General features: G+C 39.5%; 1 protein-coding gene and 1 long non-coding RNA gene across 2 annotated transcripts; both read left to right on the plus strand.

Moving 5' to 3' along the window:
* The first annotated feature begins 476 nt into the window (after positions 1–476).
* Positions 477–25745, plus strand: LOC140949635 (uncharacterized). The gene is made up of 10 exons (XM_073398790.1): positions 477–838; positions 934–994; positions 3184–3213; positions 4733–4804; positions 5646–5747; positions 6654–6766; positions 13911–14017; positions 19245–19515; positions 21087–22667; positions 24024–25745. Exons 1-10 carry the CDS (start codon positions 674–676, stop codon positions 24300–24302), a joined length of 2781 nt encoding a protein of 926 aa, XP_073254891.1. The 5' UTR covers positions 477–673; the 3' UTR covers positions 24303–25745.
* LOC140938083 (uncharacterized) lies at positions 8735–11261 on the plus strand. Its single transcript, XR_012165526.1, has 2 exons — positions 8735–9024; positions 10504–11261. It is a non-coding gene; the product is annotated as an uncharacterized lncRNA (long non-coding RNA).
* Positions 25746–25761: the final 16 nt, after the last annotated feature.

Raw genomic sequence — 25761 nt, forward strand, 5'->3', positions numbered from 1 at the left:
TGTTTAAGTGGTTTTGAACTATATTCTCGTTGGGTGCCCCTGAACTTGTTGCTAAACTTAACGCCATTAAACGACGTGTAACTAGGTCTATTTTGAATTTGCCTAATCAGCTCCAACTTCAATTCTCGTCAAATCTGTCCGATTTTGGAAAAAGAGGACCTCTTATATTCGCAAATACGACCTAAAAGGAGATCTCTCTTCGTTAGACCAGTGATCTTTTAAGTCCCCATCCTTGCAAGCCATGTTAAGTCAATGACTGGTGAAAGTCTCTGTGGGGACATAGGGAGTTGGTAAAGAGAAAAAGTGTCAGGGAGAGCGAAAGGGGATCCTCAGAGACCCAAGGGGCAGTCAGTTGGGTCAGGGGAAAAAGCAACGAAAGTTTTCACGCAAGGATAAATACGCCTTCCGAGCGCGACGAGAGACTCTAGAGGAAGAGACCTGGTAACTAGATTCTAAAACTCCTCCCCAGCTTTCCCCATCCTGATTGTGTCCTGGTAGCGCCTCTTGGAATCGACGTTTCTGCGAAGAGAAAGTTGAGTAATCTCACCGTAGCTGGTCCTTGTAGAGAGCAATCAGTCTTGATGTCGTTTTTTGAAGCATTTGATGAAGTCTGAAGTCAGTCGAATTATTCAGGGTTCGTGTGGGCCGGTTCGTGTAGTATACCAGCGCAAATATGGCGTTCCATGTCAGCAAGAACAGCATTCTTAGCACTTTAGATCCGGCTTACATCGAAGATGGAAGACAAGATATTTATGAGTGGAGCGAAAAAAGAAGGTCAAAACGCCAAGGAGTTAAAGGCAAATTTTATCACTTCCAGAAATTATTCATTGACAAAACCGTAAGTGCACTCTCTAACTTAAATCAATTTGAATTGAAATTGAATTTTGGTAATTTATGTAATTGTTTGCCGGCCGCTGCTATCATATTTTGTAGGTGATAAAAACATTTGCGCAAAATCTGACGGTAATAGTTCTTCTTCAAATGGCCCTAGCAGGTGCGTATAACAGTCGTCTTCAACCTGTGTAGTAGCGGTAATCTTGTATCAAACCAGTTGTTCAGAACACCGAGTTCTTCTGAAGCCGGTCTCTCAATTTGTTTTAAGTAATTGACTCGATTTGGCAATGTAAAAACTCATTTCTGTAATATATTCATCGCAGCTTTCTGTGATCGATTTTCCTCTTGTAGACACTGTACATGCTGAATTCGAACACTTGTGGGTGAAAATCATGTTATGTTGGCAACAGACCTTGTCACCGTTTTTTTCAACTTTTGACATGGTCAACACCACTGACAAGAGCACCTTAAGATTAGTATAGATCCTCAAAGGCACAAAATTTTACAGACATTTGTATGATGGGGGGCTCAAACTTGCCCCCACCATAATAACATCTGTAAATGTTCGTAACTTTGCGGAGCTATATCTTTGCTCGCTTAAGACGTGTTACTTTAAAATTAAGCAATTTTCTAATTATATAAAGGCACTTTTTCCAGTGGTGTCAACAAATTGTCCCTAACTTGTCCGTGACGAAAGTTGAAAAAAACCATGAAAAGGTCTATTACCTGCCACTTAACATTTCCTTCCAGTGTATGCATCCCAGGGGCCCCACTCACATATTTTAATGACAGGGGGGTCCGAAGGATTTTTTTGGGTCTGACATTTTGGCCAAAAGGGATTTTTTTGGGTCTATGAAAGACGCCGGGAATTTTATTGGGTCGCAAAAACAACAGAGGGATTTTTTTGGGTATTGTATTTTTCATCAGCTCAAATAAAAAATAACATAAGCGCAATTTATAGTTTTGTTTTTGACCAAAACAAAAGTTGAAGTTGGCATGTTTTAGCTTTCCAGAAGATAAATAATAAAATTTGCTGATGCAAAAACACTGAGGGATTTTTTTGGGTATGCTAAAAATAGTAGGGATTTTTTGGGGTAGACAAATTCTGAAGTTGGGATTTTTTGGGGTATAAAATATGAACCTCTGTCGGACCCCCCCGTCATTAAAATATGTGAGTGGGGCCCCTGGGGTATGCATTATGCATAGACTTTGACGCAAATTGAAATCTTGTTTTAACATTGACAACCCCCATCCAGTATCTTCACAGCAGCACTGCAGGACATGTAATGTTGATACATGTATCTCAGTTCAGTTATTCTCATAATCAGTCCCTTATTACCCTCCCTCCCTTCCTTTCCCCCCCCATGGGTGAGGTACTTTAGGGACATTTTGGTGGGGGTGTGCCTTCAAGGCCTTTAAACCTCACCTTGTTCAAGATTTAAAGAACATGCAGTGTTAAAATTTGCTATTTGTCTTGTTCTCTGTTTTCTCTGTTTTTGATCAAATGATTGCCCTCCCTAAGATGCTCCTCCTCCTCTTTTCTTTAAGTGCTTTAGAAATGGGGGTAATTTGTATATTTTTGGTGGAGGTGTGCTGATGGCACTATGAAATGCTTGTCAAAATAAGAGAATGGCCATTTATTTCTCTGACATTTAGACCTATTGCTTGAAACATACGTGTAGAGCTTGGAAACCATTTCTTCTATGGGAGTCAAACCTATAGCCAGTTTAGCCCCAAACCTTAGATTATCTTGACCCTGTAACCTTAAACAAATTTCAGGGAAGAAAAATTTTGGCAATTATTTTTTGGGGTAGCTTGATTTAAGTAGGAATTTTTCCGGGTTTTCAAAACTAATGTTTCTATTTTTCGTGTTGTCATTTAATGCTTTCTCGAAAATTTTATTTTGAGTTTTGCCCCCATTCAATCATCCCAGTCACTTGAAATCAGGAATACCCCCCTTCCCCTGGGGGGCCGAGAGGGTTTAGAAAAGGTTATATTTCTTATATTGCAAAGGTTATACCCCTGCTTGAAATCCAACATTGTGGGGTGGATCCAGGTTTTTAGCAGAGGGGGTTTGATGAAAGGGGGCCACCTTTGTAGGGGGGCCTGGGAGCATACTGAAATTCCAATCTGAGGCAAAGTCAGTGTGTTTTAATATCTCATTTTTTTAAGTGAAAATGCCATTCTTTTCTCATTAATGATTGAGTGTATTTATTTTACATCTTTACAAGTTTTTGACGTTAGCTGTTTTAATTTATGGGGTTTTATTCAAACCCCCTGATCCCCCTCTAGATCCACCCCTGAGATTACTTTAATAGGTACTGATATTTTCACTCCTTTTTTTCACAGCACTTGCAACATTTCTTTGTCAGAAATTGGGTAAGTAAATATTATTTATAACCATGATAGAGGCATGCTTTAGATTGTAAATCATGTATTAATGGCTTGACTCAGTGGTGTAACAATTAAGTCCTGTTTCCATTCTGTCAATGACCACCTGCTATCTTAATCTCATTCAGTGACTTCTTTCTTGGGGAAATCGCAAACCTTGATCTGCAGTTTGCAGTTACACATTGGCAGTTTCACATTTTCAGGATTTTGAATTTTAGCAAAGCATTTGTTGCTTAGTGCCGCCATTTTGTTTTTCGTCAAGTCACAGTGCTTCACTTTTATTTCCTGAAGAACATAAAATCTAACTTTAAACAAGAGGCTGTACAATTTTTAATGGCAAAAAACCTTGCTGTAAATCACTTACCACTGGAAGCTCTTCCTGCTATTCAAACATGAAGTGCAAACTGCAAACTGCAAATGCGACTGCAAGACTGTGGTCATGTGTCGTCCTCAGGTGTGCTGTTTGAGATTAACCATGAAAAACCTGATGTTAAAAGTCTCCAATAAGTCACGTAGCCAACTTAAAACTCAAAAGTTGTTTTTGTTCTCAAACTGCCACCAGTGCATAAAACTGAATGTCTATAAAATTACCATGAAAAGCTTGTCTTGTTTTTGACAGATAAGAAGGTGATTGGTAGTTGTTCTTGAGAAAGTATAATATAATCATTATGCCAATAGTGTGGGACATGAGCAGGATAATTTATGACAGTTAACAAAATTATGCAACTGTCAGCATGCACCAGTGTGCAACCATCTCATTATGATTGTCTGCAGTAGAAGGTTACTAAGCACAAAATAGATGTTAAGAGCAACTCTAGATTCTTGTCCTTGAGTGCTCAGCAAACCTTCTAAAGGCATCCATACCTTGGCAGTTACACAACAGTAGTATAACTCTTTAACTTGCAAACTTGGCTGTAAAGATGACACTACTGCTGTGAGTTTGTGCTAGCTTTCATTCATTCATTTATTTTGTTATTAACCACATAAAATATATTTTACTATTAATGCAATAATTTGATAATCTTTTAAAGATGTTAGACACCATTCTAAATAATTTATTTTACAAATGTTCAAAATGGTAGTGACAGGGAAGTCATATAGAATTTGGCAGTTTATGAACTATAGGCTTTCCAAGAAAATAGGGTACACCGTGCATACTGAATAAAAATGGATTATCATAAAATTAAAGAAAAGTATGTAGCTCAACAAAGACTGTATGTGACTAAGAAAGAAGGAATTTTTTCAAGTCTTTTGCCAAACAAACTGATACTTTCATCAGTGCTAAGACAACTGGACTCATAGTTGAGAAATTGAACAATAGGGGTGCTTGCTTTACCTTTGTTTAAATGTTATAATATGCACATCTTTGTCTTCCAGTACAGTAGTCACTATACAGCTACTTCATTATCTGAGAAATTATGCTGTTAAATCATTTGAGGCAAATACATGTAGATGAAGGAAAGCTTTCACCACATACATGCGATGTGTTGTTCTTTTCAATCAACAGGATTGGATTTTGATGTCCATATGAGCATCTTTGTTTCACCAATTGTATTTCCTTTGGCTTTCTCTATTAATGGTAAGTTAGAATCAAGAGCTGAAAGTAATTAACATAACGAATGATGTTACACTTCACAAAATTCCCTAGCAAGGCATTTCCTGTTTAATTTCCCCCTCTCCAAGCACAGAAAATAAAATCAGATTCCTGGAATATGAGGGTATGTACGAGTTTCACAAATTTTATCAACCAGCACATGATGTAGGGCCATGTGAAGCCATCCCCAGCTGTTTTTTTTTTCTTCTTCAAGGGGAGGGTACAGGTACATGAAGATGAGACACTTTGTCTTAGGGGCCTTTCTAACATCTTGCCAACTTCAAAAAGAGAAAATAAAATAATAATGATTTAGAGATTTAGAGGTAGCAAATCTACATAGTAGTTCTTCCTCTACCTGATTCCTGGTCGAATTGGAATTTGAAAATGTTTGTTTTTGAGGAGAGAGTACCCGGAGAAAAACCTCCAAAGCAAAGGAGAGAAACAACAACAAACTCAACCCACATGGCGTTGACGCCAGGATTTGAACCCGGGCCACATAGGTGGGAGGCGAGTGCTCTCACCACTGCGCCACCCTAAAATAAAGCTTTCCCTCCCTACCCCTCCATGCAATGTTGTGCCACTGTTCAAGTTACATGTACCTGTACAAAACAACAAATACCCCAACTTTGAATGGAGAGGAGAGGGAAGGGGCGTGAATTTTTTTGTTCTTGAAAGTTACACATTGTAGCAATTTTGTCACTGCATTTGCAATAATTAAAGTTGATTGTGGCAAGTCACAATGTTGTACTTAAATATTGACCAACAAATTTGAAAGACACATTACGTTGTCATGATTTTAACTTTTATTTCATATGATGGTTTCCAGCTGACTTCCAAAGGCGTGAAAGAGTTCTTGAAGACTTAGCACAATTCAAGGGTGCTCTAGTCATACTGTTCTTCTGTCACAGGGACTGGCTTCAAGCTTCAGGTAACTTGTACAGTAGATATATAAATATTACAGTTACAATGATATTCAGGTGTCAAAGTATTCATGGGTAGTGTAGTAAGACTCCTTGAATTGACAGGTTGTTTAAAACTAGTCTGCCGAGTGCTCCTTGGGGATAAAAGACAAAGGGGATTTAAGATTCAATTGGTAGTAAGGGAATCAAACTGAGGTTGAAACCATTTTAACCTGAGTTTCTTTTTTGAGCCATGTTTGCCTTGTATTCGAATTTTAAAACCTGTACAATGTATGCATGTACTATGAATTTTTCTAACATTGCTGTGCTGTGCTTTCCTGTTATAATTACTTGTTGTAAGAGTAATAAGAGTAAGAGTAATAACCTATGATAAGAGTCTCAAACAGAAAGTACTTGAACAAGATTAACCTTTTGCCATTAGAGTCAGATAGCTATTTTTGTCGTTGTCCAACATAAGCAAAAATAAAAACAAACAAACCTTTTAGTGCAAGTACGTATATGTAATTACAGATGTGTGTCATGTCCTGTGTAGTTTTGGAATGCACAAACATAGTTCAACTTCAGACAGAACTCATTCTCTAAAATGAGTCTTTGTTGGAAAAGTAAAGTTCTATGAAATTAATTGCCTAGGGCTTTTGTGACCTAAGACAAATAAACTTCTAACAGCTTTCAGTGACTACGTGCACAGCTTTGTGCCAATTTGTTAGTAAAGCATGTTGGAACTTTTATTATTGGTAACAAACCCTATTACAGTGGAGACCCCACCATAACATACCAGCGATATTTTTCACCCCAGTTATAAGAAAATGAATGTTATAAGCCCCCAATATGATGTACCCCCATTATAATCAAATGGACACGATATTATTGTCTAGTCCTGTGGTGTTTAGTCATATTGTGATCTCATTTCACAGGTTTGCCACCTGACTTCTTGAAGACTGTAAATACTAAGTTAAGGGGACTGGTGTTAAATATCAAAGAGTATTTATTAACAGAAAAAGTTTTTAGAAGAACCTACATTTTGTCAGTAAGTGAAGACTTTTTGTTTTATAACATAATGTTAATAAATTGTTCAACGTTACCCCTTCCATAACAACATATGCATGTTTCATGCTTACTGATTGCCAAGCGTATCTATTAAAGGCAGTCGCAACTGTAGCCTTAGGTCATCAGAATTTAGTATGGGTTAAGTGGTCAAGAGCGTGTCATGCACCTGTACTGTTAAAACTTGAAGGTTATTTGCAAATCACAAATATTTATAATTGTTCAAGAGTGTGAATACGCAACTTGCACATCTCCCTTAATGCACCTTATTTTCCCCCAAAATTTTGCATAAGCATTGTTTTCAATTTCTCTTGGGACAGCTGTAATACCCAGGAGAAATGAAAAACAAAGGGTATGCAATTTTTTTTTCGGGGGGGGGGGGAGGGCAAATAATTAACAATTATTGGACGAGGTTGAGCAAAATATCGTGATTTGTCAGTGGTGAGCAGATCAATTATTTGCCAAAGCCGAAGGCTGAGGCAAGCAATATTACTGATCTGCGGAACACTGACAAATCACGATATTTTGCGATAACCGAGTTTAAAGACTGTTTTATCATTCGACCAACAAGTTTGTGTGTAATGAATATCTTCGGGAAACGAAGCGATCTGTCTTTTTTCACGCAAGAACGACCGCAAGAAGGAGAAAAGCGTTGTTTCGTTTACGCACGAGCAGAATATTATTTGCGGCCCAACACAAGGCCTAACACAGTTGGACGACATTGCGTATGAGCAGACTATTATTTGTAGGCAGTTATTTGCAGGACACGTGGTGGGCTTTCGGCCAATAAAAAGGAAAAAAAATTGCCTGGAATGATAAGGTGCATTTTGGGAGGTGTGCAAGTGGCGTATAAGCGGGACGTTTTAGGCCACGTCCACACAAATCCGGAGTTTTTTGAAACCGCATATATTTTTTTACGCGAATTGACCTTCCACCTACACTAAACAATTGAATCTGCTCACTGAAACCACATCTTTTTTAAGCGCTCTCCAGAGTAGTTTAGGGCCCTGTCCACACGAATCCGGGTAACAAAATATGCGCTTTTAAAAATGTCCAATTCGTGTGGACGGGGCCTTTTAAGGTGACTCGACCCAGTTTTTTGGGGGGGTACCATCCTACTTTGAAGCTCTCTGGTATCCCCACCTTTACTTTTATCGTAAGTCTAACACATAGAATGGATAACATATAGATCAATCTACAATATAACATAAAATTTTTGGCGATCGGAGTAAATGTCACGTGGTTATAATGCCACGCCCCTTTGAGGTCTGAGTCGAAAATCTGCTGTTGCCGGCATTTTTTCGTGAAAATCTCTCGGCTACACATAGTGCGCATTAGTGCCTTGCGCTGAACAGAGTTTCACCAAAATCGCAAAGACCCAATTCGAGAAATTCAGCGGTTTCCAAATTTAGGTCATAATTTATGCGAAAATGATAAGCAAACTTTACACGGATTATATCTAATAAACCAAGAGATTCATCCCTTTATTTTGGGCATCGTTATAACAGATGGGTCCTTGCAAGTCAGCAAAACGCTTTAGGGCCTTGTAAGTGCGCGCGATTTCGAGCAAAGCAAACATATAGAAATTATAGTTTTCGCTATTTGTTGACGTTTGTCAGCGTTTAAGAGTCCTTCTCACGAAAAAAGCATTCTCTTAAAAATTCGTAGTTTTTTTTCCTTCAAATTTTTTCAGGGCCACAATTGATTAACTAACAACCCGGACTCCGAATTTCATGGTCATTGAAAAACTGTGACATTATCTTCTATAAGCCCAAACTTGAGTAAACATTGAAGATTTTTTAGCGTTTTGGCTGAGTTTGTGCTTTGGGAGCTGTCTATTGTTTCTAGTCTGTCATTATACAGCATTCTTGTTCAGCACGCGTGCAATGACCACGCTTGGCTGACTTCCGAATGCTCACCGAGATATTCCCGTCAAACTTGTTGACGGGAAATCGTAATGGCCGAAAGCTGTTTTGAAGCACTTTCAAGGGAGATTTTTTTGCATACCCAATCATCAATAGACATCTCTTATAGATTGGATACTTTGGCTAAGCCATGTTGAAGTGTCATGTATGGGAGAAGGACCATTTAGCTGGTTAATTTTCGTCCATTTGGCTCCTCCGATGAAGCAGATAAAGCGTTCACGAGGTCGTTTGTTGTGATATGTTGATTTGTTGTCATTCAAGCGGTCACGGATTTCTGGGTTATTGTCCACGATCTGCAGAGCTGCCTAACATTTAGGTAAGATATACCCCTTGATTTACCTTGTGAAATGTGGAGCAGCATCATCGAATGTTATGCGTTAAAATTATAGCAGCCTGAATTCAACGTAATTTATGTGACCCTGGTATTTTTTTAGTATTTGACCCTGACCGTACAGCGAGATCCAGTTATATATCCCACACAAGCGACTAAACAGGTTGAACTTCTCTTTCGGTCACTCCGTATTTTCACTTTTAATGGTTAATTCAAAGGGGGGAAGTTCGAGTATTTTGATACTATTTAGCGGCATGAAATCAACAAGCAAATTTCCTACTCTTACAAGTAAGGCCATAGTCGGATGTTTCCTTCCATTTTCGAAAATTTGCTTTTCTGGTTTACATTGGTGCTCTACGGCGATTACTTATTCCTCAGAGATTAAGAGATCGAGGCGGTGGATTGTGAAATATTATTTGCTAAACCTTCGTTAAAGATGGACAAATTTTTCTTGTCCTTTTCAACCTTGTTTTTAGATTTTTCGTTAACATGTAAAAGTATATCCCAACAAAACTTATTTGTAAGAGCATTGCTTCGGAACACTCTTTCATTCTTGAATGTTTGATTTTGCATCCAAGGGGGGGAACACTGATGAATTTGCGTTTTAATAATCATGCACTGTAAGCTCTCAGATTCACTGACAAGAACCCTCACCATTTGGAAGATGATTTTATTCTGATAATTATTCAATGATGATTTGTTTATACATACAAAATTGTACTTAAAATGTTTACATAATGTCTTGAAACATAGCAGAAATCAATATAAATTATGAAAATACACATATGTGCATTCTTTTCCCTGCCCTACTATAAAAGTGATTTCATAAGTGTGATTTAATGCATTTTCATATGAACATTACAATATTACTCCCACTTTGACATTAGCACAAGTTCAAGCGCAAAACAATTCTTGCCCTTGTTCACCTTTGCACTTGCTGGACTGCCATTCCTGTTTGAAGTACAGACAACACTGGACATGAAATCCCTGTATTTGATTCCTTACATTGGCATCCACATAAGAATTAGCTTCATCACATACAATGTATTTGTACGCTTACAAAAATCATAAATGTTCTTATTCCTTTTCTATCCAAAAGATTTCTTTCCTTCTTGAATATAAATTCTTATCCATGACACTTTAGAAACCCTGAATATCTAAAGGGATATCGCTAGTTGTGGGCAACAACTAAATGCCATAGGGGTAACTTTTCACTCCCCGATAGAAATAGATCTTTTGATACTCTGGGTCTCATTCAGAGTTTGTGCACATGAATTTAGGAGCACTTGGCTTGCCAATGTCGGTTTGGCTGTGTATACACTGTAGTAGTGTATATAGTCATTTATCATAGGCTGCACAAGTTGCAATTTATGTAAAATTGCCCCTGAAACAAGCTCATTGATGCTCCTGATGTCATAAGATGACAAGTTATGAAAAATTTCATTTGCCTTTTGCCTATTGCAGGAGCTCCCTATGAGATGCTCAGCACTAAACCTTGTTGATTCAGGTGATAGTCATTGAGGACAACTGTATCGTCACATTTAAACCAGTCGCACTTTTCACTCAAGCCATAGCAGAGCTGTTACAAAATGGCGACTATCCATTTTTTCTTTAACCCTATGCTGTCTGCAGAATGTGAAGGGTCTGTCACTCCATCGTGAACTGCATCAAATAGCCTTGGTGCCCCAGAAGACACACAGACAAGCTTTAATTTTAATGAGTCATACATTGGTTTACTTGAAGCTACCATAAACTGAGACTTTATAAATATCAGGCTTTATATAAAGATCCTTAAGTTCTCCTCATGTTGAAATTGAATGAAAAGGAAAAGTAAGAGCTAATTTTCTCTCATTTTCAATTTTTTAATCTTCAAATCATAAGAACTTTGGCCGCAAACAGATATGGGCTAGTCAAGGGAGCTAGGCCTTATTAGTTATATCTTAAGTAATTAACACATGTGCAGTAGAAAATACCAACAGCAAAATTTATGAAAAGCAAAAATGAGTGCAAGCGTGGAAGTACCAGAAGCAGAAAATTCACTTCAATATCTTAGAGAGAAAAAGCAGTTTTAGATATGACTATGATCTTTACTATTTTAAGTATTTTCACTGTTGTGTGCATATTTGCAATTTTCTAGTATGTAGAAGTGTGGGGAGTAAAGGGAAGGATTTTTCATGGTTAGGGTTACCTCAATAAAACACATCTGTAATATGAAACATCTTGTACCACACTCCTCTTTTGGCTCATCTAATTCTTTATTTTAGAAGTATAAGGGACATCTTGGAGTCAAGAGCCTCCATATTACAAAATTGTGCCTACACCCCTGAATAAGTTAAGGCATCACATAGATTTAATGGATGTCATTTCTAGAGTTTGGGTCTTTAGTTTTATATCATCTAGTCAAAAAAGGAAACATACAATTTCATAGCCCTGGGTGGGATATCTTTGAAATTTTATCAGTAGCAGAATTAGGGCACTGCACCTGCTTTGGCCACTGGTGGTTAGGATGGGGTAGCTCTGAAAAGTAATCACTGGCAGAATCACTGCCCTAAGGTTGCACATCTCAGAAAAACAGGGCGTTCCTGAACCATAACTGACGTGAAATCGTATTATTGCAAGGAGATTGTCGCAAGAACTACAGTTATGACTACATAAACAGACTAGCATTTAAAATTTTTTTCACAGCGTTTTATTCAAATGGTAAGCGTCGGACGTTTTGTACTCGGTCACAACTTACATGAAGTAATTTTTTCCCAGTAATCCAGTGTTTAATAGAGCAGTTTTGCAGCTGTTACACAGAACCCTATCGACGTGTCCGCGCGCAAGCCAAAACACGAAACAATAATCACTCATGGACCACAAACCGCGCAAAATTGTGAATGATCTGCGACCTATTAGCCTTGAGACTAATCTCGCATATTACAAGGAAGACTTTGTCTGATCTGCACTCCACAAAGATAGAACAGATGACTAAGACGATGGTAATTTTTAAAAGAGGCGCCATTTTTCTTTGCTGCATTCGCTGTGATCCAATACCACCACAAACTTCCGTCCAGCGGCTCGCGCATACTCGCAACGTTACCACTTGCTGTTATTCCCGTCACGAGTTGGTTTAATTATTGGCTTGCATTAAACCTATGAAAAAATGATATTCTTGTAATAGTAAGTAGATTTAGTGTGTAGCACGTCTTGATTTTTTTGCAAAGACACAAGAAGCACGAGAATTGATTAAAAATTGTGAGTTAAACCTCTATGTATCACGCGATGGCCTGTCTCACTGTACCAAAACTATCATATCTCGGTGAGCATTCGGAAGTCAGCCAAGCGCGGTCATTGCACGCGTGCTGAACAAGAATGCTGTATAATGACAGACTAGAAACAATAGACAACTCCCAAAGCACAAACTCAGCCAAAACGCCAAAAATCTTCAATGTTTACTCAAGTTTGGGCTTATGGAAGATAATGTCACAGTTTTTCAATGACCATGAAATTCGGAGTCCGGGTAGTTAGTTAATCAATTGTGGCCCTGAAAAAATTTGAAGGAAAAAAAACTACGAATTTTTAAGAAAATGCTTTTTTTGTGAGATTGACTCTTAAACGCTGACAAACGTCGACAAATAGCGAAAACTATAATTTCTATATGTTTGCTTTGCTCGAAATCGCGCGCATTTACAAGGCCCTAAAGCGTTTTGCTGAGTTGCAAGGACCCATCTGTTATAACGATGCCCAAAATAAAGAGATGAATCTCATAGTTTATTAGATATAATCCGTGTAAAGTTTGCTTATCATTTTCGCATAAATTATGACCTAAATTTGGAAACCGCTGAATTTCTCGAATTAGGTCTTTGCGATTTTGGTGAAACTCTGTTCAGCGCAAGGCACTAATGCGCACTATGTGTAGCCGAGAGATTTTCACGAAAAAATGCCGGCAACAGCAGATTTTCGACTCAGACCTCAAAGGGGTGTGGCATTGTAACCACGTGACATTTACTCCGATCGCCAAAAATATTATGTTATATTGTAGATTAATCTATATGTTATCCATTCTATGTGTTAGACTTATGATAAAAGTAAAGGTGGGGATACCAGAGAGCTTCAAAGTAGGATGGTATCCCCCCAAAAAAACTGGGTCGAGTCACCTTAAATATGGGCAATTTTACGAAAATTGGTTCTGAACAATAATGATTGTCCCTTCCTCCTTCCTTCCTCGACAAGCCTTCAGATGCCATTAAAAATACACCTAGAAAAATGAGACTTGACTGGGTCAAAGGTATCCTGCGAGCAAGCTCTCCGGGGCTTTCTGGAGGCGGTGCGGGAAAAGGAGGGATAGCTTGCTATCCGGATGCAGATATGACTATCTGCATCGAAAGAGTCGATGTGATTGATTGGCGGAGATGACATTAGTAGTGACGTCATTACGCTTGGTACGTGTTTTTTTGTGTGTTTGTTTACATTCGCGCTCATTTCCGCTTTGTACTGATTGGCGCAAATCTGACAGGTCAGTCGACGGGGAGCCACAGGGGAATTGGAGGTGGAATTCAAATTCCAGAGACGTAGTTGCAAGCTGTCCGTCCTTTTCCTGCCCTGCCGACAGAGAGCCCGCAGGCTAGGTTAAAAACAACCTTCTAATTCTTGTCCTTTGTTCGGCAGATATGACTGTTTCTAGCTTTCTTAGCAAGCGTGAAAGTAAAGTGAAAACTCTAACTTTGGAGAGAGCCGTTTAATGTATTTCCCTCGTTCCATTTTTTGCCCAGTTCCCCACCCCACCCCCTTTCCCTGTGGTTAACGGACAGTACTAACAGAAAACACGGGATTCGAAAGGGCAAATATTTTCTATAATGCTGAGTACTACTGTTTTTCGTTTCTTACAGGTCATTTATGAAGATCTTAGTGACATAAGTCAATTGAATGATAGGATGAGAGCTTCAACGTTACCGAAAAATCCTCCTCTTATTACCAGACTCATACACTATCACAAGTGAGTGACATTATTACATGTCCATGTTGTGGTTCAATTTTATCATTTGTGTAAATGTAACTTCCTTTGTTCTAAACCAAGAGCCATGATAAGACAGTGTCCTATTATGGCTCTTGTCTAAACTCATTATCATACATTACTATACTCCAAAACAAAGGGAAAAAATTTTAAACCAGGGATAAAATTTAACCGCAACATACACATCCAACTCGCCGTATAATTTCCTGGTGATTTGATTGCTTGGTAAAATTTTATATTTAGGCTTTTTCCTCGTGGATTTACGTTTGTAAACACATACGAAATCGTGCAATGTATGTCGTATGTGTTACGGCTTCAGTCTACGCGCATCCTCGGAGACCCAGGGGCAGTTAGTCGGGTCGACAAAATGTTCGTAGTGAAAGTTTACTGTAAGATCGAGACGAGCCCCTGGGCACTTACTCTTACCGAACCAGTTCCAGAAGCGTTTGAATTGCCTGCTTCTGATTGGCCAGAAAAAATTTTTTCTGGCCAATCAGCGAAGAGAAGCTGCCGGGTGACTCTCGTGTTTTCTTACACGACGTAGTTTTCCTCATCGATTGCCATAGTTGCGTAGCGCGTTCAACGGGGAAAGTTTCTCGACGAAAGTTTCAGAACAAAATGTTAACAACCCGCAAAATTGCAACCTTTAGCACGACTACAAGAAACAAACACTCTCCGATGAATTTTTAGGGCGGATCTTTCCAAGGTATCGTAAATTTTTATTGCTGATACGATACGCGATGCATGACTTTCACTTTCCACACCTTAATTTGCTCACATTGTCTAGTATATAACGCCAAGCTTACATTTTAGATGTCCATGTTCATTGCACGACTTCTGAAACTTTCTACAGCGTGAAAATTTCCGTCGCACGGGCCACGCAACTACGTCGATTGATCGTGGGAAATGCCGGCTAGCTGCAGTGCCTTCTTCTTGCTTTCGCTCCCAACTCCTTTTGAAACTTTTAAGCTTAAAAGCTTTCAGCAGTTGACCGTACGAATTCTGCGGAAGTTGATAGTAGTGTTAACTTTAGATTCGAGGGAGACCTCCAGCAAGCGCTTGAAGAATTAGAAGGCTTGTCTTTGTTTCCTGTGGTACAGTTCAAAGCGAAGCAAAGATTTATTATTGAGACGATTGTGGAAAGAAGAGATGTTTTTGGGCAATTGATAGAAGAGTCTAACGTTCCAAATGTTGCCTATAAGCTAGGGGGTTTAAAAATCGTTAGATGCAAAAGGTTATGAATTCCCTAGTAATCCACAGGTCATAGTGATTTCACCGTCTCATGTCAATAGTTGAGGACCAGGTAAAGTACTCGAGGTCACTGGGAATTCAGGCCGCTTTCTTAGGGGAAAGCAAAACAAAAGATCGAGAAATATTGAATGGATAGGAAGCGTTTTCTTTGTTGTACGGAAGCGCGGAATCATTAACTGGGGGACAATAAATTCAGGGCAATGTTCAGAAAAATCCCGTTGCAAGTACATACAGCGGTTCATTGGCAAGTATGCTGATTTGTTTGCTAGGAAGGGTGCTACACTGAATTCATTGTGGAGAGTTCTGAAGGGGTAAAATGGGATGTTGTTGCTCTGGGAAAATGGGATTCAAGTCACTGGCAGGGGGATTCTATCACTGAGAATGGGAAAAAATGTAAAAAATGGGAATTGAGGGTTAAACAGTTTCAATGGGATTGATATCCCCCCATCAGGACCCTCATTATACTTAACAGTAGATCTGGCTTTTATTCAAGGATGCTCAGTAATCTTATGTCTAAAAGCTGACAGACACTTCACAAGAATTATCATGTTTTTTTGTCACCATTTATTGACAATTGAAAGCTGATGAAGTAAGCCTTGTGACTGCTTAAGATAATAGTGCAATTTAACTTTTACATATTATAAATGGAAAAACACCCCATAATACAGAACTACAGATGCCATTACATGAATTTTATTCTTAAGCTGTTGAGATTTTTTTTTAAACTTTTTTATTGGAGTTCACATGTCTACTTATTATACTGATTGAGTTATGTATATACTAGGGAGATGTAATATTTTATTTTATTTTAATTTGTTAATAAACATTTATGCTGGGGTATTTGTTGGTGATTCTTTCTGTCCCAAAGGGTTTGTTTTACTAGGTGGCCAACAAGTATACTTGAGTATATTATTTCAATACTGTCTAGAAAAATGAGGAGTGCATTATATTCAGGTGACATTATACACAAGTAAATATGGTATACCTACACATAACATACAAAAACTGTTTTCCAACACTCTCTGGAAAAAAAGGAACTGTGCTGAAATTGTCTCTTACTGTTTTCAATAATCTAAAAGTCCTTCTTCTTTTAGATTTTATTAAGTGTACAACCTGCAGAAGAGAAAAAACTCCTTCCTTTTTTGATGACAGTAATGAAAACAGCAGATCATTCCAAGCCACTTATGTGGCGACATCAGAGCCAAAGACTGTTAGTCTGCTTAAAGAAAATCAAGATGATCTGTGACAGGAAGTTCAAGAATCAAATCTTCACTGCTTGTATTCTAGAATTTGTATTCTCTGATTGTCTTGTACAGGAAACAGTAATTGATAATTGTAATAAATTATGTTCTGTGGAAAGTATTTTAGAGACACTGTGTGGGATGGTGACCATGCCATGAAGATTTTTACCTTTCTGAAGAGGGTGTTTAAAGATTTAAAAATAATTATCAATGAAGAATATTATTGTCAGATGAGGAGAATTATGATAGGGAAGTTATGAAATATCAAACAAATGCACCAAAGGAAAATTGTTAATATCGCAGCATTATTTTTTCAAAATAAGTCCAATCTTGTACCATCAATTCCAAGGGAGTTAAAACAATGGCACTGTGGATGTGTTTGAGGGGGCCAGTAAGGGGAAACATCAAGTCAATCATAGATGAATAGTTTGGCAAAAAATCACATATTATGTGAAATTACTTTTATACATGCATTTGTTAAAAGATATCTTATAATAAGAATTCATTTCTACTATATTAGCCATAATTCTAATCACAGTGAAGATTAACCCAGGTTATCATATGCGGTTTAGTAAGCCAGAGACCCAGGTCCTTGAAATCAAGAGCTGAAGTTGGATCTTTGGAAAGTGTCCCTATTCCTTGGTCTCTTCTCCCTGGAATTTCCTTAAGAGCGTTCACTTCTTATAAAGTTTTAGTGACTACAAAAATATGTATATAGACATCCCAACCTTCCACGATTTCTCAACTCTGTCCCTACACTTGTCACCGGCACTGCGCGTTTATCGCCCTTCAAAACTTTCACACCAACCACTTTCAAACATTTTCGCAAACTCACCTTTATTTTTTTTTTCTTCACTTATCCTTAAAAATAAACCCACACAGCCTGCAAAAATCGACCTCACTTAACAAGTCAGGATTCAGCACATAACCGGACTACGATTTCGAACTAAACACAACGGCTGTATTTAAAATACGTAAGGTAAGGGAGTTTAGTGCGAAAGCAAGAAGGTGCGTGCACTGCAGCAAGCCAGCAATTCCCACGGTCAATCGACGTAGTTCGTGGCCCCTGCAACGGAAATTTTCACGCTGTAGAAAGTTTCAGAAGTCGTGCAACGAACATGGACATCTAAAATGTAAGCTTGGCGTCGTAGGGAAAGTGAAAGTCATGCATCGCGTATCGTATCAGCAATAAAAATTTACGATGCCTTGGAAAGATCCGCCCTAAAAATTCATCGGAGAGTGTTTGTTTCTTGTAGTCGTGCTAAAGGTTGCAATTTTGCGGGTTGTTAACATTTTGTTCTGAAACTTTCGTCGAGAAACTTTCCCCGTTGAACGCGCTACGCAACTATGGCAATCGATGAGGAAAACTACGTCGTGTAAGAAAACACGAGAGTCACCCGGCAGCTTCTCTTCGCTGATTGGCCAGAAAAATTTTTTCTGGCCAATCAGAAGCAGGCAATTCAAACGCTTCTGGAACTGGTTCGGTAAGAGTAAGTGCCCAGGGGCTCGTCTCGATCTTACAGTAAACTTTCACCACGAACATTTTATCGACCCGACTAACTGCCCCTGGGTCTCCGAGGATGGTCTACGCGTGAACGATGATGTAAACTGGGAGTCGTAAGCAGTCGCCAGAGTGGAAAACTTCACAGTTCTGTTGTGGACAGACCTAAAGTCATTAAGACTCAGTTTTAGGTTGTAAGCGTTTTTAAAGGTAGGCTACATTTAGACTATAGGAGATTTTTCCGGGGTGATGACGAATCTGGAGCATTTTTGTAGCGGATTCGGTTTGCTCTTTATACGTAGGTGCGTCAGTCCGAAATAAGAACGTCCCAGTGGGTTCACTTGTTCACGTGTCTGAAGATTTTGAATCCGGGATCTAAAGTGAATACTTTGCATCCGACTGAATGTTCGGCTCATCCTCGGTGTAAACTGAAACTCACGAGTGACGTAAAACAATGAATACAGAGAAGCCACTGAGAACTCAACACAATAGAGCCAAGGAAAATAATACCCGGAAGCTAGAAAACAAATGAAAACTTCACAGGTTTTTACACCGAGGTAAACCCGAATGTTCTCTCGTTTATTAGCGATATGTGTAAACAAATTTGGATACCCGAGATGGAATAAATCTGGAAAAAACCTCCTTTAGTACAAACATAGCCATACACCACATGCATGTGCACGTGTCAGTCGTGTGGATTTGCTCTCTCACTGAATGCCCTCCATGAATTTCACTCCAGTGTATCCAGCTGGAACAAGATAAGAACGACCGATGCAAGTAGTACATGAAGAGTCAAAGTGTGGAGAGTTTCTTTAAGAGCTCTCTCGCTCCCTCTCCACATTTTCACTCCCTATATTCTACTATGAAGTATGTTAAATAACTTTCACCATCCTTTTCTACGATCTCTTTCAATTTGTTTTGTTTTGTACAAAACAGCTTATTAGCCGAAAATTCAAGTTCTGTTAGAATGTGCTGTATTTGCCTTCACAACTAAGAACTTTCATATTAGTACTCGGCTAGAGTGGGTCAGTTTGCTTTTTCTTGGATGAAATTTTGTTATAGAGATAAAATGAAACATGGTAGCACATTTTAGGAGTAACCTAGTGAAAATGCTAGCTTTTACCGGAAATGTGGATTTCAGACAGAGATAATTAAAGCACATGACCCAACGCCATACTTGGCCTCTTAATTTTATTTTTCACCTTTCTTCCTACAGTTTGATGTGCCATGCATTCGAGAGGCTTCGTGTTATCAGGGAATACCGCTCCCCGCGGACCATACGGTCATTCACTAAGGTGTTTATTTTTCTTATGCCAATCTTATTGTCGCCATATTACGTACACATGGGAATCAAGTCGGGTAACACATGGAGTCCATATTACATCGCCGTGTTGACATCTTTCATATTTGGTACGTTGCAAGGCGTCCAGGACGTGTTGGATGATCCGTTTGATGGGATAAGTGCGGACGATATTAATCTCGGTCAGGTACGAAGCGTGTTTAAAAGAATACAGTGAACTCTCTCTAAAAGTGGATTTCCGCCATCGCGTAATTTTTACATGCGCACGCACGTAAATTTTACGCACGTTAATAATAATAGAGACAATGTATGGAAGGTCTCGCGTAAACGTAAAAGTTGAACCTCGCTCAACTTTTAAGGTTACGCGTTGCCTTTCATATATTGCTTCTTTTTCATTTACGCGCGTAAATTTCTCGTGCGTTTCCACGGAAAAATTACGCGACAGCGGAAATCAACCCTAAGACGGACGCCTTTTAGCCCGTTCCGGCCTCTCAGATAGTTGGGAAGACGCAAAAGTAAAAGGCACGCGAATGGTTGGCGGGACGGCAAAAAAAAAGGAACCTACCGTTTTTTTTCTTCTCTCATGTTCGCGCATTCTCAGTTCAGCGGTCCCGACTGAGCCTAGAACAGGCTAGACACCTTTGTGGCCGGCATTATACGTGTCCGTCTAAGAGTGATATCTGGCTTATAGAGAGTCAAATAAAGGGAGTAAAGTAAGGCAGGGATGAACTCTAGGTGTCCGTTTTTTCGAGGTGTCCCTGAAGCCGAGATAGTCGACTGTAATCTTTATTTTTAGATTCAATGCATAACACCTTAATGGTGGGGGGGGGGGGGAGGGGTGGAGGTACTCGCTATAATGGCCTATACGGGGAGGTTCCGCTTGGAAGGGGTACTTTTTGCAGGGTTCAGGTATATGAAAGAGCAGGGATGTGACTACTGAGTTGAGTTATATGAAAGGACACTCAAGTTGTAAAAAAGCTCAAGGGCTAACAGATGCATTTTAAGTCTGTGAAAAGTCGAAAAAAAGGTTCTGGCTTTGGGATTTATTTAGACTTAAAAGACAGTGGATTTACAGCAGTTTAAAGAAATTCTAAAATACAATTGTAGGTATGTGAAAGGGGTACCATTTGTTGATAGAAGGTACACGAAAGGGGTGCCACTGCCTTTTCGGTCAAAAATGGTAAATAAAAGGGTAAGGGGTTGGACCTCGGGGCGGAGCCTCTCGTATAAAACTTTGTTGAGTACCCTCCCCCCGCTGGGGGAATAACACCAGTGCTGCGTTATTACAGGGTTAGGCTAAATGTAAAGTGCAATTATTGAATTCGGCTTTCGTAGGATATGAAGAATTCTGTAGATCGAGGAGGGTGTTATCCAACGAGGCCGAAGGCCGAGGTGGATAACACCCTCCGAGATAACATCCTCTTTATCAGGAAGTTTAGGAGATAAAGGTCTGTTCAGGTCTGCAAATATACTTCAAACAGGGATCGACACTTGGTGTTCTTTATACAGAGTTGTCCTCTTATAGAAGTATCCATTAAGTGTTATCCACCTCGGCCTTCGGCCTCGTTGGATAACACCGTCCGAGATAGCACCCTCTTTATCAGGAAGTTTAGGAGATGAAGGTCTGTTCAGGTCTGCGAATATACTCCAAACAGGGATCGACACTTGGTGTTCTTGATACAGAGTTGTCCTCTTATAGAAGTATCCATTAAGAGAAAGTCTCTGTATTGAAGTACGACCTTTTTTCTATTGTTTCAGTTGGAGGACTGGACTGCGCACTCCCTACTTACAAACAGAGTTATCACAGTTGGTCGCTTCACTGTCACCACAAAAGCAAAAGGAAAGGATGAACCATATTCGGACAGTGACAGTGACAATGATATGGGCCATAGTCCTATTCCCAAGATAATCCGACCTGTTAAGGTACCTCATAAGAGAAAGCCAATCCTAAGAAGAGCCAGCTTTAGAAAAGTAGAACACGGAGAAGAAGAGGCAGAGGATGAACGTTCAAAGAAGTCTCTGAACCCGGACACTGCTCATCGCTTAGAAGACTTGGCACGACATGGAATGACCGGAAGTACCACTATACTTCCGGGCATGAAATTGAAGAGGTCTAACAGCGATAGCTTGACCACTAACAACTCACGTGGCTCTTTGCCTGAATTTTTTAGAGCTCAGGAAGCTGAAGTTAATGGACAGGAGTCGCATGATTCCAAGAGGGTTTGGTTTTCTGATGGACTCACAGTTTCTGATCACGAAGACAGTGTTTTTGCCCGTCCTCCATCTCATTCAGCTCCAGCGGGCTATCCCCGTCCGGAATGGATGTTAGATGAAAATGAACCTTTGCTTCAGTCAGGCAGCAATACAGGGTCTAGACGTTCTTCTGAAACAGCCTCTACTCCTTTAGATTCATCTGAATTGGAGCGTAGACAACTTCCTGAAGATCTATTCGAGGGCCTAAAGAATTCTCCTGGTACTACTTTAGTTGATGGACGCTTCTCAGTCCAGAAAAAAAGTAATGATACTCCTAAAAGTTTGGCGAATCTTTTTGACAGACAACCCGAAGGAAACTTAGATACAACAGATGGACCTGGCACGTCTAAGTCAAGCCAGCCACAACCGGCCGCCATGCCTTCTTCCTTACGAAATTTATTTGGCTCTCCGCAACATCAGGACAAAAAAATTCCTCCGCCTAGTAGCGATGTATCGCCTCCTAATAAAACTCCCCGTCCACGTGTTCTTCCTATATCCCCTTTAGCTTGTACGGATAGTCTTCCCCGTTCTCGTTCCAAGCTTGCTTCTTTACCCAGCTCTCGTATTAGCCGCTCAGCTCCAACTACCCCAGAACAAGAAAGAAGGTGGAATTCACCAATCAGTCCCTCACCTGCTGATACGGTTTCTATTCCTCCAAAAACAAGTTGCCAGCAGTCAGCGGACTTTCCCTTGAGAAAAAATTCCGCTGAAATGAGATGTGACGTCGACAATGCAGCCCCAGTTTCACAAGACTCCTCGCCAAATTCGCCGGTCCTGTCGCCAAGTCCGCCAGTCCTGTCGTCAACTCCTAAAAGAACAAATTCTCGTGATGCGTTATCAGAAGATTCAAGATTTGCAGATAAATCGTCTTCCCAGTCTCCCGAAGTTGAAATGTCAAAAGATGATGACTCGTCGCCCTCCAAAGTGAAAGAATCATCAGGGAATTCAAGGTTTTCAGTCAAACCTCCTGATAACGACATTGTGAAAGACAATTCAACAGAACTTGCAAGGTCTCCGGTAAAAGAGGATAGCTCTCCCGTAGAGAAGATGAAACCTTCCAAACCGATTGATATGCCAAGATCCAGGGTAAGTCAAAACATAAGTACCAGTCAAGTCTATGAAACTTGATAGTTCATCCAACTTCCCTCCTTACCTCTTTGTTAGCTTACGATTCTTGCAAGGATACCAAAAACGAAAAGAAAGTCCTACAAACGGAGAACGAGATGGCCTAGCTACTCCGGCTTCTTTTGTAATGTCGGGTGTTTTTGAATGAGAAAGTTTGGACTTTGGAGTACAGCAGTTTTCATTGTGACGTAGTTGAAGTTAATTTGGTTTTACCAAGTTTAGTTACGGGTTGAATTTTCATGTAAGCCGTTCACGTGATTACAAAATTGCGTTCTATATTATAAATACGAGTAGCTGAGTAGTTGTCACGTGTTTCTCTAAACAAGCGTGCATTGCATTGGCTTTATGAACCTACTAAAGAATGTACGACAAGGTTAAATTCAACTCGTCAAGTACAGCTGAAAAGACTAATCCAATCCTAGGTAAAACTGAACGAAAAGGTGAAATTCAAGAAACTGGTGCTGCGTCAGTGAGGGAATAAGGCAAAAATTTGTTTTTATCAACGGAACTTATAAAGTCAAAGTACCATTGAAAAGGAATGAAAACGGAATGCGTTTCGTGCGCTAGCCCTTCGTTGAACTTGCGATGGGATAGTGCTCGAAACGAAAGAAAGAGTGTATAGAGATTTGATAATGCAAATGTTGGATTTCCCAAGTAAACGGCACAAAGCCCTAAGGTGGTTTCGCCATAAGAAAATCCCTCTTTGACGTGGATTTCAATCAACAAATTTGAGAAAAAATAAGTCCGTTTTTGATCAAGTCAAGTCAACTTTATTTAGGCAGATCGAGTAGCCCTGTCAACCATTGGATGGTATCAAAAGGGGCCCTGCGTAAATTATGACTATACAATAAAATTTTAAATATTAAAAAGTCCCTTTAAATTATGTACAATGATTTTGAAAAAAAGGGATATCGAGTTCTTTTGGGAATCTGTGAATCCGGACTTTCACATGCAAATCTCTTTTTCTCTTTGCATTTTATTGTGCTCCCGTTTTCCATTCCACACTTGGACATCTCCCATAATACACCTTCTTTGCCCCCTTCCCCCCCCCCCCCCCCACAATTTTGCGTAGCCTTTGTTTTCAACTCTCTTGGGTGTTACAGTCGTCCCAAGGAAAATTGAAGACACTGCTGATGCAAAATTGGTGTGGGAAAACAAAGTGTATTAAGGGAGACGTGCAAGTGGCGAATTATGTTTTTTGGTTTGCCCGAACCGTGCTCATGTTGTCTGCTTTAAATCGCTTGCTCCCACTATCCCGGTAACCAGTATATACAAGATACTTCTGCAGCTGATACCTGAACAAATGTTTATTTTCAGTTTCATGTTGCCAAGTCCTCAGATGATGTCAGTAGTCCCAAGGGAGAAGACCGACCACTTGTCACGTCAGGAGTCCCTAACTATGGAGTCACTGATCCTTCCCCACCCCCCAGCGTTGTTACCACACCACCCTCTAGATTTCAAGTGAACACTCAATCGGAATGTTCAGAGAATAATACAGCGACAAGTTCTGACGAAGATGCAGACCCCGATGCGGTCAGACGCGGGTCCTTTGCGGTCTTGTCCCTTGATGGAGAAAGTGGTGAAGTTTACATTTAACGTTCGCCATTTTGAAGTTGCGCAGTGTGGTGTCGAATTGTACCATGGGGTTGTTGTTGAAGACGAGTTGATCCATTATCCTACGCAACCTCTTTACAGCCAGTAACAAGAGCGACAATCCCATGGTGCTGTTCGACCCATTATCTTGTTTAACTTTAAATAATAAGCTCGTTCATCTAATTTAAGAGCGCCAGGAAGCGTTCGGACAGGCACAATTTTTAGCGAGGTTTTAAGGAGCGCTAATCGTAGCCCGAGAAAACAGCCCACATTTTGCAACGCCACAGGTTTTCCCACAAAATGACGTCTGAGAAACGAGAGCAGAAATTCCATAGCGATGTTAGGAGTAACTATAAACACTCGTTGACAGTTCTAAATGCTCTCTATTTGACCAATGTACAGGAATAGTACACATTAAGTTTTCAATTTGAAGTTCGCTGAAAGAGGCTCATTTTAAACTTCGTGCTACTACCGTGACGACCAGAGCTCGGCAATAGAACGACGTTTGAGAGTAATTCGTGTTACAAACGTGTTCCAAGCTTTGCTGTACTACTCGTTAGTAGCACGACTTGGTTTCAAACGTCATGCTACTGCCGTGTCCAACTCAGTCAATAAATTACAATTCTTTTACGAACGAGGGAAATCATGTTTGCATTATCACTTCGTGGTAACATAATAACCTGCTAAGTAACAATCTTGAAAAGTTTGACCGCGTTGGACATTACACTGCTCCTATGAAAAGCTGGTGTTGTGGACCATCTTTTTTTGCATAAAGGCGCTCCTTACGTGATTAAAATTTGTAGTGATGAGTAAAACTATAAATAATTTCACTCGCGTTTTGTAAATTTCTGTGGAGTAATTTTATTGGAATTGATTCACACAGCAGTATAACGGTGGATCACCTATTAATATCCTAGGTGACATTATTCACCCGCAATTGTGAGTTTTTGACTTGCTCATTGCATAGAGAACTCCACGCGCTGAAAAGATTGATGCAAACATTTGAAGTTCAAAGTTTTCTGAGTTTTTGGCTAAAATACTCGTTACAATCATTGTTTCCTCTTTTAAATATTGTGCTCTTTCATGTGTTTTTGTTTTTTTTTTAACGCCCTAAAATCTTCATATTTTTTATCAAAAATCAAGGAGTAATTGTCATCCGTGATATTACATGTAATATTAAATGATTTTTTGTTCGATTACAAACTTGATTTAACAAAAGTTAATCTAGTAGGTTGTTTTTTGATTCATTAGGGGCAAAAGGAGATTTGTTTCGCTTGGAAATCTTGAAAAACACTTTCCTGAGAATGCGTTTCAATGTTGCTGACATACTTCAACGTTAAAAATGACTGTAAATAATTGAATATTTATTTTTGTAAATCAGGAAACGGAGATTATTTTTTCGGGATCAAAATCCCTGCAATGTAAATAAAAGTTGTCGTTATGTTGTGACTTTTCTTTTGAT

The sequence above is a fragment of the Porites lutea genome, chromosome 1 (assembly GCF_958299795.1).
Source record: "Porites lutea chromosome 1, jaPorLute2.1, whole genome shotgun sequence".
NCBI lineage: Eukaryota > Metazoa > Cnidaria > Anthozoa > Scleractinia > Poritidae > Porites > Porites lutea.